This window comes from Falco peregrinus, chromosome 1 (assembly GCF_023634155.1).
Source record: "Falco peregrinus isolate bFalPer1 chromosome 1, bFalPer1.pri, whole genome shotgun sequence".
NCBI classification, from domain to species: Eukaryota; Metazoa; Chordata; class Aves; order Falconiformes; family Falconidae; genus Falco; species Falco peregrinus.
The window spans coordinates 52,418,287-52,438,080 of NC_073721.1; the positions used below are offsets into that span (position 1 = coordinate 52,418,287).

At 51.0% G+C, this 19,794-nt stretch overlaps 1 protein-coding gene across 5 annotated transcripts in view; it reads left to right on the forward strand.

Annotated features, from left to right (window-relative positions):
- PBX3 (PBX homeobox 3) overlaps positions 1 to 3,938 on the forward strand; it is a 115,651-nt gene extending 111,713 nt beyond the window's left edge. For 4 of the 5 annotated variants that reach the window (XM_055803109.1, XM_055803091.1, XM_055803105.1 and 1 more), the window contains one exon: positions 2,360 to 3,938. In XM_055803109.1, the coding sequence (XP_055659084.1) occupies positions 2,360 to 2,452 (93 nt within the window). In that variant the 3' untranslated portion in view covers positions 2,453 to 3,938. The remainder of the gene's footprint in view (positions 1 to 2,359) is intronic. The other variant, XM_055803114.1, reaches the window with a different exon arrangement.
- Positions 3,939 to 19,794: the final 15,856 nt, after the last annotated feature.

Genomic DNA, 19,794 nt, shown 5'->3' on the forward strand with positions numbered 1-19,794 from the left:
TCTGTCGGCATGAAAGCCTGGGATGAAATACCACCCACGGCAGCAGCCTCTGTGGTGAGGGCTCCACGGCAGATCCTTTTCATCCCTCATTTCCAGTTTGCTTCTCTCAATTACAACTTCAACAATTAATGCTTTAAATAATTTTTTTAAAATGTTTCATATTTGCTTGGGAGGTGCCTTTCATTTATTTTCCTTCGTGTTCATGGACTTCAAAATTACTGTAGAGAATTCCCTGTCTGGTGACTTGTCTCCCCATCCCAGGGGCCGCCCCCGTGTTTCACAGCCCGCTGTGGATTGGGGTGCGGGTGCTGAGCAGTGTTGAGAACCCGCAGAGAGGGTGGCTGTGGGAAAATGGGGAGACCCAGCGTAAGATACTGCAACCACAGGGAACGGGAGGTTTTTCCCCCTTTTTGGGTTTCCACTTGCCATGAGAGTAAATATTAATGATTTAAAATGTGATGGAAGATGTTCAATTGTAAAGGGAAAAAAGTACCATTAAATACTCAAATCTTTTACATTTGAAATGTCAAATCTTTCTTTTTGGGTTTATAAATAACTCATAATAACCCACAACAAACCATATAAAAAGCCTTTTAGTTGCATTTCTCCTTTTTCATTTAAGTGTTTTGAAATGCTTCAGAGAATTTGCGATATCCTTATCAACATGATAAAATATGAAACTGTGATTGCCTGCAGCATTTTACAGACATGAATTCCATCTTCACTGATGAGGCCTGATAAGGCGCTGTTGTATAATACAGTGCATAATCTCAAACCACCAGAGTAAGGATTAATTTATTTGAAAAAAAGAATGCTTGCTGACAACCTCTCCTCCAGCTGCCAAGCTGAGTAAAAATATTGTACATTTGTTGTTTATAAATTTGGATAAAAGAGGAATGATGTTTACTTCAGATGGAATATCTTTAGACTCATATCTGCACAAGAGTTTTTCTTTCTCTAAGTAGATTCTCATATCTTTAAAAAATAAAAAAGCAGTGGTGCCTCTGCATTTGGCGTAGGACTTTTTTACGTTTTCAGCGTGCGTCTGAACAGTTGAGGGTTTTAAAGCAGGTGGTGAGGTTTCAGCCTTGATGGGATGCAGGCTGGTGTTGCCGTTAATCGTACCAGAGAAGAGAAGAGAAGAAGAGAAGCCAGACCCGAACCTTTGGATCTGTCAGGATAAGAGCTCCCGTTTCCTGGTTTTCCTCCACAAAGCAGATAATTACCGCGGCTTCTTCTCCTGTTGAAGCCATAAAGCCTTTTCTTTTGTCACGATAGACGAACAATATTTTTCATGTAAAATCTTGCCAGGCGGGGCACAGGGGTTCGAGGGGCACCGGCTGGGGGTCCCACATGACACCACCGCTCCCCCCTGCCCCTTCCTCCCGCAGAGCACGGTGTCCCTGCCGCCCAACCGGGCCACTGATTGTTTCGATAACGAAGCACGTCATAAACACATTAGCATAGGCTAACCTTTGGCTGCCGGGAAGTGTCCCTGCCAGGGCCGGGGGCGCCGGGGGCGCGGGGCTGGGCGGCTCTCGCGGGCGGTGCGGAGAGGCCTCCCCGTCACTTCCACTCAGCGTCCCCCAACTCACGAGCCCCACGCCTCCCTCTTCTTGACTGACATAAAAATATGTAGCGACAAGCTGTCTGCCACAGCAGAAATTTGATCAGACATTGATTTCAGCAATTGCCTCCATCGGCCGAGACATAAGGCAAATTTGTTCCTGAGCGTTGCTCTCGCTGAGGCAGGGCTGACGCGGCGAGGGCCGGCGGCTGCGGGGACGGGCAGTGGCGTCCAAAATAGGGGCTGCGTTTAGGGGTAATTGGAAAACCGATCCGAGCAGCCCCTTCCTGCTTGCAGCCCCACGCTGGCGTGCTGGCACACCATGCTTGCAGGGGCCCGGGCTGGCTGGGTGGAGCAGCTCTGCCGGGTGGGGAAAGGCGATTCCAGACTTTGGGAGGCGAGGGGAGGTGAGGGGGTTAAACGTGGATTGCCCCAGTCTCGTCTTCTCGGGGGAAAAAGCTGAAGCGCCAGCTAAAGGGATGTTCTTCATTAAAGCGCGGATGGTCTTTGCAGAAATCCCAGAGTCCTAATTGCAGCCAACATCTGGCTGAGCGGCGCCCGGTGCCTCAGCTCGCCGCGGTGCTGAAGGCGCGCGCTGCTGCAGAGCCTGCTTTCAGCATCCCTCGCGCAACGCCTTCTCCTTCCACTAATTCTGCAGCCAGAGGGAATATAGGAAAATCTCCTTCCCAGAGCATCTCCTCCCAAACCCCGGGCTTGCCGGTCTGATACTTTCAGTGTGCGGTATAATTAATATGCGTAATTGTATCAATTGAATTGTTTTTCCCTTTTCAGGCTAATGGAGGCTGGCAGGACGCAACTACTCCATCTTCTGTGACTTCCCCTACAGAAGGGCCGGGAAGTGTGCACTCTGATACCTCTAACTAATCTCCTAGCAACACTTTTTCCCTGAGCTGATATGCCTTGATTAGCGCATTCAGAGTTACAGGAGAAAAAGGAAAATGTTTTTTTGTAGCCAACCACCTACAGCTTTACTGTAAAACCTTGTCTTATTAGAAAACTTGGTAAATCTGTTTTTTAAAGGTATCATAATCATTTGTATTTATACTTAAAACACACAATGTTAAAAAGCACTTTATCCAATTAGGCCAAGATTTAGCATTGTTTATAGCCCTGTAACTATTTTATCATAATTTATTATCAGCAGTTTTAACGATGTCGGTCTAACAGTTGCCAATTACTTGGCCTTAAGGGTAAAAGTACAGGACAAGCTTAACCTCAATAGCAAGAGCAGACACAAAGAAACACCTCACCTAAATTTAACTTTGTGCGTATTTCCATGGAAAGTCGAAATGAATTGCAGACTTTGATTGTGTTTAATCTTTTCATATCTCTTATAGAGTTGGAATAAAAAGAGCTGTTCGGTTATTTCGGTTAACAATGGTTGTGTTTAAGAATCCTTATTCGTCACATTTTTGTTGTGATCGATTGTCTTACAAATTAGATTGCAAACCAGGAGCATCTTTTCTTGCTAAAACTACCCGGACCCCGAGTCTCCTCTCGGTATGTCGCCACCAGCCGTAGGTTGTTCTTAGGAGATGAAGACACTTGCTGCTGATCTCTGTGAAAGCCAAGACCCGGGGTTTTACAGTACGAGCTAGGTGCTGCACACGCCTGCCAAGATTCGTTACCTCTTCTTGGCAGCAAACCACAAACAAACAGACAAAGGAAAAAAGCAAAGGAAAAAAGCACCATCATATGGAGTGTTGTACATAGTGTAGCAAAAGAGTATTTATACATCTCACCAATCAAACACAGCTTTATTACCTCATGCGAACTCATACAAACCAATAGACTTTCAACATGTTCTGTAGCTTAGAGTGCTCACTTACTACCTCTGAACGATACTCACGCTGTAGTTTGTCTCTTTCTTATCTTTTTGCATCTTGTAATTAACTCTTTGTTTCCCCATGAAATGTAATGTACATTGTAATCTTTTAAAAGAATCAGGGTTGCGTTGGCAACTTTTAAAGAAGCGGAAGTGGAAACATGGGGTCTTAGGTTTAACACAAAACAGTGCAACTGTTGTAAATACTGAGAAACATTTTGAATGTTCTTCATCTTGTTACTAATCCACGCAAAAACCAACAACTAATTGTAATGCATACAGACTTCAGTATTCAGTACTGTATATTTCCCCCTGTGTAACAGGGGGCCCTTTCTTTCTCTCTTTTGTATTGTATGCGATTCTGAAACTGATTGAGTCATGAAAATAATTTGTGGCAGTGATTCTAATGTATTAAACCGTTTCGTGTTACTTTCTAACTGGATTACGCCCTGGATTGAAAAGTCTTCCTCGTGGTAGTTATATGTAGTTTCAAACATGAATAAACTTTTTGCTTTCATGATCAAACGTTGACGTAATTTCTTCCTGCTCAGTGTAAGTCAGGCCTAGGACATGAGTAGGCTACCAGAAGTGCAAGCTATCACGATGCAGGAGCTGAGCATTTCTTTAAATACCAGTAGGTCATTGCACGCTCTTGCCCGGAGAAGGTTGGAAATCCTGGGAGAGGTGCATCCTGGCAGGGAGCAGGAGCAGGAGCAGCACCTGTGGGGCACAGGCTTCCCCCCTGCAGGCTGCCCCTGCCAGCCCCTGCCTCTGCTTCCACCCTGCTCTGCTCAGGAGCAAAAATTCAAGTGGAGGCGAAGGAAGGGGTCAGTCCTTCAGATGAGTTTAAAAATCATCATCATATTCACCCTTAATTACCATCTTTATTTACCATTAACTTTGGAACTACAGCCTCAGCTAGCAAGTATAATATGATTATAAAATATTTTTCTTTATTAAGAAAACTTTTTTGGAAGGACATATATATATAAATGCTAATTTTAAATCTTTTTAATAAAGTAAAGGTCAATAACAGGTAATAGCCTATTTACCATATCTCAAGGAAATTGACTCACAGGAAATCAAATTAACGTTAATCACTTGCAGCAAATGGTCTTTGATAAATACAACTACTTACTACTTGGGTTAGTGCAGCTAGGTAGGAGGAGGGCTGGCACTCACTACTACCAGCCCGTGCTGGGCTGGAGCCTGGGCCAGGCTGCACTCAGTGGAGCCGCCTGCCCGTCATGGTTCCTTTCCAGGCAGCTGGTCAAGCCTTTAGGTGTTGTTTTGGTGGCTAAATGATTATTTGCATGATTCAATTAGCTTGTGGGTCAACTTTTCTTATCAACAATTCTTGTACCAGGTTGTTTTGTAAAATACCGTTGTTTACCTGCTCTCACGCCCAGGACCGTGGCTACACTCTTGCCCCTTTGCATCCTGCGTGCCCTTGTGCACCAGTTACTGCTTCTGCTTTTGTTTATGGAGCAGACATGACTTCTCGATCAGTTTTAGAATTGAACATTGCTTCTTTCATTACAGGTGGTGCATTTAAATAAATAAGTAAATAACTAGACGTGCATTGCAAAGCCTTCATTATCAGTTAACGAGAGTTGGGGCAGATGGGGACTGTGGACTTCCGAAGACTTCTATGTGCAGAGGACAAAGCACTGAACGATTTGCATTTGCTAATGGAGCTCCCCAAGTCCACACGCTTGGTGTTTGTGCTCTGGCTCAATGGAAACAGTATTTTAAATGTAAAGTGTGTCAGTGGAGGCGTAGGCAGCGTAATGAACACACAGACGTCCCTCATCTTGATCACATCTCTGCTGGCCACAGGCAAGGACCTGTCACACACTGAGGAGGTTCATAGGAAGGCCATCAACAACCTTTGGGCCGCACTTGCATGCCCTGCGCCCGCTGGGCATCATTAGCGTGCTTCTTTACAGCATTAAGGCTTTGGGTCCCTTTGAATTACAAGTGCAATTTGGCCTTTCCTTACATTGGAGAACAGCCACGTGGTTACATGGCAAATAATAAACATCTTATCCTTGAGGCTTGATCACACATCAGAAAGGTTTACTGCAAGCACCAGTATTAGGATCATGCTGTTGATGGTATTGTGTTTCACCCAGTAGCTACACCCTGAAGGGCCATCAGAGCCTCGCGCAGGAACAGTGACGCGTGCAAGGATCCCTCCCCTGCGCACGCACCCCGGCTGGAGCCGTGGGCCCCCCGGCCCTGTGGGGCCTCCGCCACAGCACCGCGCACCCATCTTGGCATGGGGAGGAGACCCTCAGCCCTCCCACCTGTAGGACTGCTCAGTGGCACGATCCTGATTCCCCAGGTTTGAGTTGTTGGCACACGTGAGCGCTGTGACCAGGGCTGCCGTGGCCCCGTGCCCCCAGCACACCGCAGTGGCAGAGGAGCGAAGCCCACCAGCCCCATGGCCGCAGCTCCTGCCAGCCCCGGGGGGTGCCAGCCCGGAGACCCCCCACAGAGCACAGCGGGAACGGCCACGGCATTGGCAGCAGGTCACAGGAATCGCTGTGTCCTGTGCCCGGCACTGTCCTGACGAAGGTGCCCACCGCTGTCATCGCCACACTGTGCACCACGGGGCTGTGACAGGCGCGAGGGTGTCTCGGGGAGAGCCCCACAGTGCTCCCCTGGGCATGGCTCAACCAGCTGCCTTCGGGACCAGCCTTGGCTCCATCCGACCTGCTGTGCACCTGGGCCAGGGGCACCGTGGCACGGCCACTGCACGGAGAAGCTGCTGGTGGCTGGGGGTCCTGCAGGACAGGTCCTGAGAAGCCCCACAGCCAGGGAGAAACGACACCTGGCACTCTGGAAGATGCACCCGGGTTTGTGACTCGCAGAGCTACGGGAGCAGCCCTGCAGCCCTCTCACAGCCCCACGAAGAAAAGCAAACCTTCGTGTGCCAGAAGTGAAGCAGGCGAAATGTCTCCTCTCCCTGGCGTTCAGACACCGAGCTCCCGGCTCCCCGTGTATCTGGGCTTGGATGCAACGAGGGATCCTCGGCCCAGGAAGGGAAGAGTCAGGGCAACTGCGACCTTGCGGCACGGCACGTTCCATGTCCCATGGGACTGGTCCAAGAGGGGCAGCTCTGCTGGCGCGAACTTGGCATTAAGTGTGCTCGGCTGACCGACGCGGTGTTATCCTGTAGTGATGTCTTTTGCAAAGACCACACGCGAGTCTGATGTAAGATGCTGATGCCAGTATCTGTGCCATGTATTTCCAATGTGGTAAAAATAACCCCAAGTAACTGAAGAGGTTTCCAGTTTGTGTTAATAAAATACATCTTTTTAAAGAATGGAATTTTTCAAAGATTGGCAAATTTTATTTTATTTCATTATCTTTAATGTCACTGCCATATGGACTGTGAAGAAAAGTGAACCATTAGATCAGAGGGACTGAGTTATCAGCATGACACAGAAAGCACTGATACAATTGTTAAGGATAAGCCCTGGGAGTGATTTATTGCATGCATTGTATTAGCCACAGAGGAATTATGATATGCTCCCCATTCCTGTATCATATTAGGATTTTATTAGTATAATATGACACGGTTATATAATATATGATTAGAATTCCCATCCAGTTATCCTTCCCTTGGTAGCGGAGAGCAGGAGGAGGTTTTGTGCACAGCAGCTCCCTGGCCATCGGGCCCGCAGTGGAGAGGGGATGCCTGGGGTGGCACGGCTGCTAGATTGGTCTCCTGGGCATTCCTGGTGGGATGTGGGTGCTGCTCCCCTCCTGTGGGCACACTGGGCACCCCAGGCAACTGGTCTGCCACTGAGTTTGCTTTCCCTGTGCACCTGAAATACAAAGCCACTGGCTCCTTCCTGCAGTGGGTGACAGTGGGAAGGATGGTGCCGGCATTTCAAATCTTTGCTGACAGCCGAGCCATAGGTGCTGGGCTGTGTCCTAGCAGTACCTGGGAAATCAGCCGCGACATACCAGGACAAATCTGCTGCAGGCATCAGCCCTGCCCAGGTGTCCTGCAGCACTGGTGAAGCCCACCTCCCCCCAGGCTGGGCATGGTGGGAGGAAGGATGTGCATAGACCAGGCTAACGGGGAGCCAGTGCTGAGATAAATGGTTGCAGGCTGAGACTGTAGGCTAAGCGCAGGAGGTCTTTGTGTAGCTGCTGGTGCCGTGAGATGGCAGCTGAAAGGCTCCCGCTGCCCTGGCTAAGGCCGTGCGAGTGACCACGCCGTGTTTAGTAGCCTCACGTACTCACATGTACCACGTACCGCTCTCTCGGAGGGCAGCGCAGCAGCGTCCAAGCCGGTGGGCAGAAGCCCTGGGGCGGCTCTGTGCCATGCTGGGTGGGCAGCCCCAGTCCTGGTCCCAGGGGCCGAGCTGCTGGGCTGGGGGCTGAGGCTGGGGGCTGGCCCTCCCATGCTCGCCCATCGCCCCTGCGCTGCGCTGTCCCGCGGGACACCGCGCGGTGTCAGCCAGCAAAGAGACATTTGGCAACACCAGCTACGTGTGGCTGGGACAGCCCGAGCTCCAGGGGGGCACAGCCTCCCAGCCCCAACCCCCCGTGCCCCCAGCTCTCCCCTTGTCATCCTCTGCTCTCTGACGGCACCACGTGCCCCGGCATCGGAGGTGAAGCCAGGGACTGTGCTGCTGGTTCATCCCTGCTGCAGGATGCTAATTGCGATGCCTCCTTACAGGATCCCCCTTGCCCCCACATCTCTTCCTGTGTGACTCTACCCACTGAAAACTCTACTTTCCCAACAAATCCCGAAGACAAACTTTTCTTCAAAGTTTCCCTGGCGTCCCCTGTCCATTTGTCACCAAATCCCCCGTTTCGCCTGCATGCAGGCTCGAAGCAAACGCCGTTTGTAGCCCCGTTCTTGCCTCCAGCAGCAGCAGGAGGAAAAAAAAGTTCAAGCATATCAGAGTACTACTAGGTGATAAATCCCAAAATCTATATCAAAGCCTATTTGATCATCTTCCTGTCATTGATATAATAAAAAGGATTAATTTATTGGAGACTGCCAAAATTCTCATGTGGCAACAAATTTAAGGATCTTGTTTACACAGACTAATTAAAACCAATTAATTTCATTCATGTCTGCAGTTCCTAACGTGGGTGCAGACGTGCATGCTGGTGTAGGGGTGCCATAGGTGCATACCTGGCACGCGTGGCCGTGCCCAGCCTACGTGAGCCCCCTTTCCTGGGGCGGGTGGTGGCTCCTCTTGAGGGGGGGAGTGGGGACCTGTAGGTGTCCCTGAGGAGCACAACTCTGGGTCAGTGTCCCTGTGGTGGGGAAGGAGCCCTCTTCCTCCTCCTCTTTCTCCTCCTTCTCCCGCTGCCCCAACATGCTCAGGTCTCAGGGGACAGCCCCTGGGAAAAGGGGGATGCCTGGAGGGGCTTGTGGGTGTCCCCTCGCTGCAGCTCTGGGGCGGCTCTGGTGGTGCCTGCTCCTGGCACAGAGGCCACCCACCCAGCTGCTCACCTGGCGAAGGCCGCTGCTGGAGCGACAGAGCCCTTCTCTAGCGAGGGGTGCAGACCCGAAGGGGAGCAGGCACACCTGCACGTGGGCTCCAGCCCCGGCGCCGCCAGCCCTGCTGCCGCTGGGGAAGCAGAGCGGGGGCAGACGGTGGGCACTCCGCCGGCACCGCACGGCTCCCCGTGCCGAGGCTGCTGGCACGGGGGGCTGCCGCGCTCTGCCCGCAGCAGCCGCTGATGGCACGCGGCCACCTCTTGCCCCTTGCCACCGGGGAGCCCAGGCGAGGCTTCAGGAGAGCAAACAGGGCTGTTGCTTGTGGTACGAGATCACCTATTAATGCCATCTATTCGGATAATAAAAGGCTGCGGTTTTTGTGGTAAAATTCAGCATAAAGAGCACGCGTCATTAAATATGGAAATCCAGAATTTTATTAGCAATCTGCTAGATCTGAACTGACGCCAATTAAACAAAAAAGATATCATTTATAAAAAGGCAGAGTTCAAGTTGTATTAAATATGAAATGCAATTTTCTGCTGGTTGTGATTTATTACCGTTGGTACATTGTTCAAAGAAGCATGTTATATTTCAATAGAGAAATATTGTTTATTCATTAATATTTTAAAACTTGCTTATTGCTCTGTATGACTCTCCTGCAGAATGAAACTTATGATTTAAAACATGAATTAATAAACACATTTGAAAGTGTTAGACAATATCATAACCACTCATTTTTCATTTTACTGGAAGCGTATTAAACTTTTATAATTCTGTATGTACTATTATTTTCCAAATAAAGGTATGGACTCTAAATTGCTAATTTCAGGTAAAGATGAGAGAAAGCAATAACATATGCTGGGAATCAGTCACTATGTCGTGTTAATACAGGCTCAGTACTTTTGTTGTTACATTATTCATAAATCTTCTGCTTAGGACCATGTCCCCCTAAGGGGGTTCCCGGGTGCCCCAAGTGCTTCTCCCTCGGCAGCCAGTGAGGGTTCCAGTGCTGCAGGGATGCGTCACACTCTTAATGCAAGGAAACGTTTGATAGAGGCTGACATCCTAAATGAGGCCAAAAATATTTTATACAAAACGTGATAAAGCAGTAATGATCTCAGAGGCCTCAGGTTATCTTGGTTATTACCTGCGCCCACCGCTTGAATCAGCAGCATTAAGAGGTCCAGACCCAATACGTAGATACCTCTGAACTCATTAGTCCTGAGTACTTTATATAGACTAACCTATCAGTTGCTTGATTTAAACTAACCTTTTTTGTGTCTTAAAATCTCTCCTGCCACAGCCTCACTGTATTACCATAACAATAACCAGTATTTCAATTTTAAGAACTCATTTTTCCTCAAATAGAAAGTGCCAATCAATTTAAAGAGCAGAAGATGCATGCTGAAGGAACAGGCAGGGCATGTGCTCTGGGTATCTCGCCCTCCTGCTCCGAGCCCTTTGCGGCCGGGAAGCGTTTCCCAGCACCGCACGCACTCCTCACTGGCCGCTGCGGCTCGGCTCCATGGCACGCACCAGGTAGAGGGGATTTACCTTGTAACCTTTAATCGTTCAGGCATGGGGTGGAAATAATTGAACTGGATGGGAAGCTGACATTTGGAAAGCTTCCCCAACTACTGGCAGTGAAATGCCAGGAGCGGTGTATCGTGTGTGACTGAAGGCAACCCCCTGCCCTCCCCTCGGGAGTGGCAACACTGGCTGTGTGGTGGCCAGAGGGGTGCAGGAAGGGTCCCCAAGGGTCCCCAGCACCTAGGGGACTCCTCATCGGCTCAGCTGGAGTGGGTTGCTGAGAGTTCCAGCTTCGCCCACTTGCAAGTGGCTCCAGCTAAGGGTTCAGGGTTTTGCAGGGGGTCTGGGACGCAGTGGAGTGTGGAGGGACCGCAGGGGCTGTGGTGGGGACTCTGCACCTTGCCTGATTGATGGTGGGGCGTGGAGGGCGGCTGTTTGCATGGTAGCAGCCCTCACACCTGACAGTTAATGTAAATTAACTATTCACTTCTTTGTTGGGCAAAGTGAATCGGCAAACCTTATTACTCCAAGCCAGTCAATTAATTAAAGTTCAGTGCTTAATCAAGTTCCAGTGGTCATACACGGGGCACAGGGATTTCGTCTCCTGAGCACCATGTTCAGCGGTTGAACAAGGAGCAAGTGTGAAGGGCTACAGGGCTAAGCCAGCTACACGCCATGCCTGGCATGCCACTGCCCGGTTCCTCCTCAAATCAGCCACCACCTGTCCTGCTGTCCCAAGGCAGCCACATGTGAGCTGGTCCCTCCTGGCAGCGCCCAGGCGTCTGGCAGGCTCTGTGGTGAGCTCCAGATCGGTGGATTTGCCCTGCCAAGCCCGGCTACCTGTGGTGCCAGGATGATGCTGCGAGGGGAAGGAGGTGCTGCCGCGCACCGTGGTGGTGAGGGGATGGGAGGCACCAGTGCCAGCCCTGAGAGCCCCTCACCACCCCAGCTCCTCACTGGAAGGGGGCACGCAGGAGGTTGGAAACCCATTTTGCCCCCACCATGGATCGGCAGATAAAAAGCCACAAAAAAACTTGCTCCTAGCACAGAAGAAATGGCTGTGGGACGGGGAGGGCTGGGCTCTGCGGGGCACAAAGCCGGAGAGGCTGCCTGAGGTGGGGAAAAGAGGGGATGCAGCACTGATGCTGCAGGTCCCTAACAGAAAAATGTCTTTCAAATAGGCTTGACCATGTGTTTTAGTAACTCTCAAGACCATCTATAACTGGGAAGGAGATGCTGTCCAGCGCACACGGGCAGCAGATTCAATTAGGTTTCTCTCTCTCCCTAGAACGTGGCACGAGAAGCAATCTCTCTTTTTTGAAGAATGTAATAACAGAGTGCAATGGAAATGCGTCAAAGAGACTCAGAGAACAGGATCCCTGCCTTAAATCTTGAAAAGCAGTCAAGAAAAATATGTTGTTTACCTGAATTTGTTTTTCATAAGGTCTCCCAGTGGATTAATAAACTAACCTTTCGTCTGTGAACACCTGGTCCTACACGCCATCAATAATGCAAGCTTCACCTACTGCATTAATACACACTTAGTGCTGAGAGGCAAATTGCAGAAACCTAAACGAAAAGTTACCAAAAAGACTGTACTCATGACAAAGAGGTCACCCAGGGCCTCTGCCCATCTGTGGCTTTGTCCAGCTCCAAAAACAAGTGAGCTGGATTGGACCCCCTTGACAGCCATGCTGAAGTGCCCCACTGCCCAGCAACAGCCACAAACACAAGTCATAAAGCACTGAAAGGAAATTTTACCTGCAAAATATATCCACAACAAACAATTAAGGCTGGAGAACATGTTTCTTTGCAAGTTCTTTCATTCCTTTTTGCAGCTTGCAGTGGCACAGTGAAACACCCTGTGCTCTGGGGCTGGCCGCAAGAAAGAACAGTGGAAATAAAACCTCAAGTTCAGATGCTATCAAATGGTGGAAACACCCCATGGAGAAGTGTTGTAGGGCTCCAGGTTCACAGTGAGCTTGTGCTGGAGAGAAGAGCCCTTTTCTGCACAGGTCAGAAATGTCCCAGTAGCAGGCAGCCGTGCCGAGCCAAGGCGGGTGCTGGGCTGGCAGTCGGAGGCTGCAGGATTCTGCTTGTGCCCCTGTTTCAGGCAACGTGCTCACCTCTTTCTGGGGTCCCAATGCCAGGCCGGGGCTCCAGGCTGACCCCACGTGTTCCAGCAAGGCCCCAGGTGCCGTCTCTTGCCAACTGTCCCAGACATGGCCCCGACCAGGAGGCTGGGGCTTCCCGACCCAGCGGGGCTGTCCCTTGGGACCATTGCCATGGGGGGAGCCCCTGGTGGCCCCTGGCATGGTCCTGCCTTCATGGGGTGGTGGTGGGAACGTTAAAAGAACAAGGTGCCCCAACAGCAGCACACCGACAGCAGCATGATCCCACTAAGTGAGTCAGTAGGCTCGAGCCTGGCATCCCTTAATTGATTGATAGGCTAGGACTGTCAGCGCTTAAAGAGATAATTCAATTTATAAAATCCTATTAAGTAGTGAAAGATTTTTTGATTGTTGAATTGTTTCCTATGTTATGCAAGTCATTTTGGTCCCTCTCACTTGGAAACCCACTTCCCATTTGCGAGAGGGCTGGTGATGGAGTCGTTCCTCATCACCGGCTGATGCTCAGATTCTCAGCGCGTGGGCAAGATGGGACCTGGGCAGCGAGAGCCAAGGAGATGCCCCAAGCCCACAGCATCCCTGTGTCCTACAGCGTCCCAGTATCCCGTGGTGTCCTGGCATGTGGGACCATCCCTGCCGCTTTCCCGTGACTCTCATCTCAGGCACAGGGAGGGCAGCAGCCCCCTCCTGGCACCCCAAACCACCCCATCTCCCACGGGTGTTACCGTGCCCGGAGCAGCGCTGTGACCCAGCGGCTGCCAGTGGGGTGTACCCCGTGTCGGGGTGCCCGCAAGACCCCTGCCTCCCTGGCTGAGCCCCTGGGACGCAGAGCCCGGGCGCAGGTAGGAGGCCCCTGGGTTGCCATGTGGCAGCTGAACTTTCTATTTTCAGTGTGTGCTCTTTGTTTCCATCCACCACCCCCACACTGATGCAAACTCCCCTCTTCGGTTTGTTTCCATAGAAATCCTCAGCTGTAAATCCTTAAGTAACTTTTTTTTATTTATAGTGTGCTATTAATGTCCTTTCAAGCCGAGGACTCCAGGAAATGAAATAATAGAAAAGGCACCACTTTGAAATGCATCCAGGCATTTATTGTTAGTAAGTGAAAAAGTAACATGAGCATTTGAAGAAAATATTGGCAGATAAATTGGGTTTTAAAGCAAATATAATTGGATATAATTTCTGCTTCATTCGGTTAGATATTTATTGTTTTATTGACTTATTTACTTTTATTTACAATAAGAAGTTTAAACTGAAATTTAATTTTGTTGATATAAATACACTTTTTCATAGAAAATTTGGCATTTAAAAATGTTATCTAAGACGTTACTGGCTTTGATAAAAGCACACAGCTTTTGCAAGGGTTTGTTTTAAATATTTCCAATCTCAGTAAATATGAAGTAGCGTATATAATCATCATTATCATAACAATTAGCATTATTCTAATTAATGGGCAGGGCTAATGGCAATGCATCCACATGGAAAATCTGTGCTTTCTGCATATTTGAATCCTTCCCACAGTTTTTGCTGAGATCTACAGAATTTGAGCTTCTCCTTAGGAAAAACCCTACCCAAAGCAGAGGGCTGCCAGGGCTCCATCCCTTTTGGGGTGAGGATGAAGCCTTTTCCCTGCAGTGGGCTGGGGACAGAGGTCTCATTTTCTTAGCAGCCAGACAGACTGATTCGGCAGCACCATCGGAGGCAGACGCTTTCCATTAATCTTCATGGAGAGGGTCAGCCATCGGGAGATGTCACCAGGAGGCTGCAGTGCCACCGCTGCTGGGGGACACGCTCCCGGGGCCTCGGTGGCAGGGAGCAGGCAGCGCCGGGATCCTGGCAGCTCAGAGCTGGGGGGCTCAGCCACTGGGGGTCCCTTTTTTCTGCTGCCAGGTGGGCGACAAGGCGGCCCTGGTGCTTCCAGGCACTGTTGCAACTTGCTGGCAGAACCTGCCAGAGCCTGCCAGCAGTGCGGGCTGTGCCCGAGCCACGGCGCCGTGTGCCACCTGTGCCACCTGTGCCACGAGCCGGGTTCTCTCCCTGGGTGTTTCAGCCAGGCGCCGGTGTGGCATCTCCCTCTGGTCGGCGGTGGCCTCGCCAGGGCGACAGCGCCCAGGCACCGGGCATGCTCCTCCGCAGCAAACACAGCCGTTTCCCTGGCAACCGGTTTTCCAAACTCTGCTCCAGTGATGAGCTCCCCAGTCACGCGCTGGCCTGTGCCAATGGGACACGGGGCTCCCCTGCTCTGCTCCCCAGGAGCCGCAGCGCGATGGGGAGCAGGTGCTTGCCGGAGCTGCTGCCCCACGACTGTCACTTGGGTGCTCCTGGGCTGGCTCCTCCTGGTATTAGGAGGACTCGCTGATTTTCAGGGTGTCATGAGCCCTCCTGTCCCCCGTGGGATGCAGCGGCATGACACCCCTGTGAACGATGGGCTGCGTTCGTCCCGGGGACCCCCAAAGACAGCAGGGAGAGCTCGAGCCCCTTCCCCTGCCCTCCCTAGCCCCTCTGATGGGATGACCAGGCACTGTGCCAGTGTGGGGGGACCTTTTCACCATGTGAGCACTTGGTCATTAGGACTGAGAACAGCCCAACTCGTAACAGAGATTCTGCCAAACGACCTCCAGATGGTAATGGTTTTTGGATTCAAACCAGCCCTCCAGAGGTGAAAGGCTGCGTGCTCCATTACCAACCCCCTGAGTCACCCGGTCCCCCTGAAATATGTCATGCACACTTCAAACCTTTCCGTTTTTATAGGCAGATTTAACTGCTGCACATAACAGCTTATATCAACAACATGCGAAAAAAATGTCTTACGAAGAACAGGCCTGAAACGGTAAATATTTAACAGGTCCTTTCTGTCCTTTCCTTATATGTATTAAAATAATTAGTTTAACAAAGAGGACTTTGTTCCCCTGTGTTTGAGCCACGACAGTGTCTGGCGCAACAGTACAGCTGTAATTCAGTCTTGGGGTTTTGCTGGCATTTATACACGCTGCTTTGAGCTGCTCTCCCAGTTTATAGTGTCAGCAGAACATCTTGATTGAATTACAGCCTTGTATTCAGTTAGGAGCCATGTATTATTCTAGATGCAGTTGAGTTGTAGGTATCTGTCTGTGCTTATTTGGGGAGATAGACCCTCAGGAAAATGAGGAGACCAGATGTGGGACAGGCGCTCCTGGCCCTGGTACCGTGTGGCAGAGAGCCCCAAGGTGCCTGCCCTGCCCACAGCGGCTTCAGGCAGGCGAGAGGGTGGTGGCGAGATCCTGTCCATTGCCCTGGTGGTGCCCAGCACCCTCCGGGCCCGTCGGACCAGTGCCAGGCATTTGGTGCCACTGCCTGGTGTCCTTTCCTCCCACCACTGGTCTTAGCCTCCTAAATCTGCCTGCTTAGGGCTGGCTTTGAAAAAAAAGCACCAAACAACAGGTTTCTCACCAGCCTGTTGTGCACATTTATTTTCCTCCAGCCAGCCTGAAGTTCAAGCCCTTCCAAGCCATGCACCGGAGACATGGCAAGGCGTGCAAAGGGGGTTCGGCGGGTGAGCCCCACAGTGGGGCCATGCCGTACCTCGCAAAGCGGCGCCCACCCGCGGCAGACCCCCCCTGGGACCCGCAGCAGGTACAGGAATTGGTCTCAGAGAGGAAGCAGCACCTTCAGTGTCCCTGGTGAACCCTCTGGTTTCAGCCCCTTATTCCGTTCTGGGAGGCAAGAGGAAATCCTGTTCTGCAGCACCACTGGCATGCACCACCAGCAGCTGCCTCTGAAAAAGAGCCGCATCAGTTCAGCTCATCTCTTAGTTAAAACTAAAACTAGAGTCTGGAAAACAGGATGGGAGGGACGAAGCCTCAGGAAGGGGTCCAGGGTGTGCCATCAGGAGGGAGAGCAGCCCCAGCCCCCGGGGACAGCGTGGAGCACTAGGTGCCTGATGTGCAAGAGGGTGGCAGAGGGGACGGAGCTCTGCTGAGTGTCCCATGCAGCTCGAGTCTGTGGGGAGCGGCTGGTGGCCTCTGCACAGGCTGCAAGGGGCTGTTGGTGTTTGTGAGCTAGAGGGTGGCAGATTTGCCTCAGTGTCCAGCATGGGTGCTCTGAGCAGGGAGTGCCCAGGGCGCCCGGCTACAGGTACTGTACGTGCGTGGCTCCTCCCTTGAGAAAGGCAGCTGAAGGGCAGCAATGAGGCTATGAGCTTCGCTGCCTTTGCAGGAGGGAAGAGCACGTGCAGAGGGAGGAGGGTCACTCCCATGCAAGGGAAGTCCCAAGGGCCGTTGGGTGCTGGCGCTGCTTCCTGCCTTTGTCCGCACCCACATGCGCGCCCCGGGATGTGGCGGCAGTGTCCCTCATCAGCCATTGCTGTAGGAATGTCCTTCCCCTAATTTGTCTTATTAATCAGAGACAGCACATTGATCAGTCATCATGAGAGCTGGAATAATTGCAGACTCAAAATAGCACAGATTTAAATGTTTCAGATGATCACCTCTTGCCTTGGAAATACTCATGCTGGCGTGGCAGCAGGACCGGGTGCTCAGCAAGCCCTCCCTGGGAGTGCCATGCAGGAAGGAGAGGAAGCTGTCAAGTGGGCAAGCCCGCGTTTCCAGCTTGGAGGGGGGGGTGGTGGTGTCCAAAGCCCCATGCTTCGCAGGAACCCGTGCGGGATAAATGGGCGGGCGGCGTGATGGCCTGGAGTGCCAGGATGAGATCTGGCAATGGAGGCTCTCGGGGATGCCCTGTTTCAGCAGAGCCCACCCAGGCAATGTCTCCTGGGCTTGTGGCTCCTTTTATTTCCACCTCTGTCAGCACTGGCACCCGGGCACCTCCACCCTCACCACGGGAGCCCGCATTAGCTCTGCCTCCGTAATGGGTTTCCTCTCTCATCTGCAATGCCAACATTTCCAGTAGGATCTATATCTTTCCATAGGCAGTTTGTTTCATCACAGTAACATAATAATGTGCTGAGAAGAGCTCATAGTTGTGAATTAATGTTTAAAAGCTCTCACTTTTGGGTTGTTGAAATGAATGTTAATTTGACAAATGGCAGTCATTGGGATTGAGACGGCATTAACATGGAAATAAGAGTTAACCTCCAGCAGGGCAGATACAAGGTGAGATGAGCAGACGCTGCAGAAGCTGTAGTTTTTCACCTGATGCTCATACTGTAAATACTGCCAGTGTCCTATCTATTTATAGAACTGTAATTTAAAGGCTAGTTCAGGAAAATCTGAATGACATCTCCTTAAGAGAAGCAATCGTAGGGTATCTTGGAATATGTCAGGCAGCTCTCTTGCTTTCTCTCTCAAAAATACTCATATGTCCACTAAATCAATTTGCCTTTCTCTTGTAACTGCATTTGCAGGGCCATTCTTTTCCATTTTCTGTCACTGTCATACACTAATTCGTGTCACACTGCGGTGCGGGAGGGCCCAGCCGCCAGCTCCACTGCACCAACACTGGCATGGCTCGCCTCGTCCCTCCTGGATGTACAGCCAGCTGCTGGGCTGGCGAGGGTCCGAGAGGTCCTGCGCTTCGCTCCAGGGCTGAGGGTCCCACCCTGGCATGAACACTGGCCCCTGGGAACCACTCCTCCCATGGATGCTGCTCTGCTTTCTGGGTCCGGGAAATGTATGTCTGCAAAAGCTGATTACATATGGCAGCGCACCTTCAGGTGTTATCTTCTGTGCTTTTTTTCCTAAGGATATCCACAAATTGGGGTTTTATTTTACCCTGTTTTCATGCTTTTTCCTTCAGTTTTCACTTAGGAGGAAGGAAGAGACTTTTCAAATAGGAAAAAAAAGCATGCCAACCCCCTGACCTAGGTCCACAAAGTTTGGAACAAGAAGAATCTTGAAGGACACTATTTTCCTGAGAAAATCTTCCTTTTGGAATAAGCCATTTTCATTGAAAACAGGAAAACATAATGCAAAAGCAATTTTTTCACTGGATCAGCACATAGTGCCATGCACAAGTCCCTGGCTTGCATCCCATGTGTGATTCCTTGTCCTGGATCCCTGCCCCAGGGGGTGTTGGAGCTGGGCATCAGACTGGAGATGTGCGCTGCAGTAGCTGCCACCTCTCTCCTCTTGGACTTTTCTGAGGGGCTGTCCAATAAATTTTGGCTTTATGTGTGTCATGCAATAAAAAAACAGCAGCAAAAAACCTCTACCCAAAGTTTTCCTTCTCAGTTTTGAGACCAGGCTCTTCTCTCCTCTGTTTTTCCTTATCTTTGGCTAGGAAATCTCGTTCTCCATGGCAGACATCACAGCCTCCTTCCCCCGGCCAGGGCTCGGATGCAGTGCAGATGCTCCCGCGCTGCTGCCTTGGCCGTGGCCTGTGGCCACCCTGAGCTGCACCGGGGGAGGAGGGCTCCCTGTCCTGGGGTGGCAGGGCCAGGTCTGGCTCCACAGCCTGCAGGGACACATGAACAGGAGCTTCACTCTGCCCAGACTGGGCTTCTTTCCATGCAGGGGGTGCAGAGCTGTCCCCCCTCCCTGGCTCCCCAGACCTGCACTGGCAGAAGGCAGCTGTGTTTTCATTGTGAGCAGCAGTGACAAGACTGGGAGCTGCATCATGTAACCCTTCCCTCTGCGGAGACGCTCCTCTGCGCTGGGACAGGGGATGCGTGGGGGAAGGGGGTGCCTGCTGCCCTGCAGAGCCTTTGCTGCATACAGGTGCCGTGAGCACTCGGTGTCCCCAGAGAAGAGGCTGCTCCCGCCAGCCCCATGCAGGGCTCTGTCTCCAGAAAGTGCCTGGCCCTAACACTGGGGCTTGGTGCTCGTGTATGTCCACATCCTTACTTTTCAGTCTGCATTCATGTGTGTCTAGTGTTTCAAACCAAGATACTGCCAAAGCCCTACGTCCTGGGAATAATTAGAGCAGAAAATCCAGGGAAAAGTACTCTGAGCCTAGGGCAGTGGCTCTTGAGTGGAACTACCCTCACGCAGAGATCTTCTAGTGGGACACATACCTGAGTCACTCCCCTCTAAATGTGCTTGACTTGCTAGCCACGCTGACCCATTTAAACAGGGCTCCAACAAGCCACCGATCTGCTGACCTCTTCCAGGAGGTAACATTTAGTTTGTCCCTAAACAAACAAGAGGAGAATTTGACATCCATTCTCTCCACTTCTGGTTTTTGCAGCCGCTGTTTTTTAAAAGTGAGGTGGAGACGGGTCTGTAAACCAGACAATCTCAACCCAAAACCAGCAGCTTTTTTTTTTTTTTTCCAAATTGTTTAATGTTTTGAAATGTTCCTTCCATCTCCA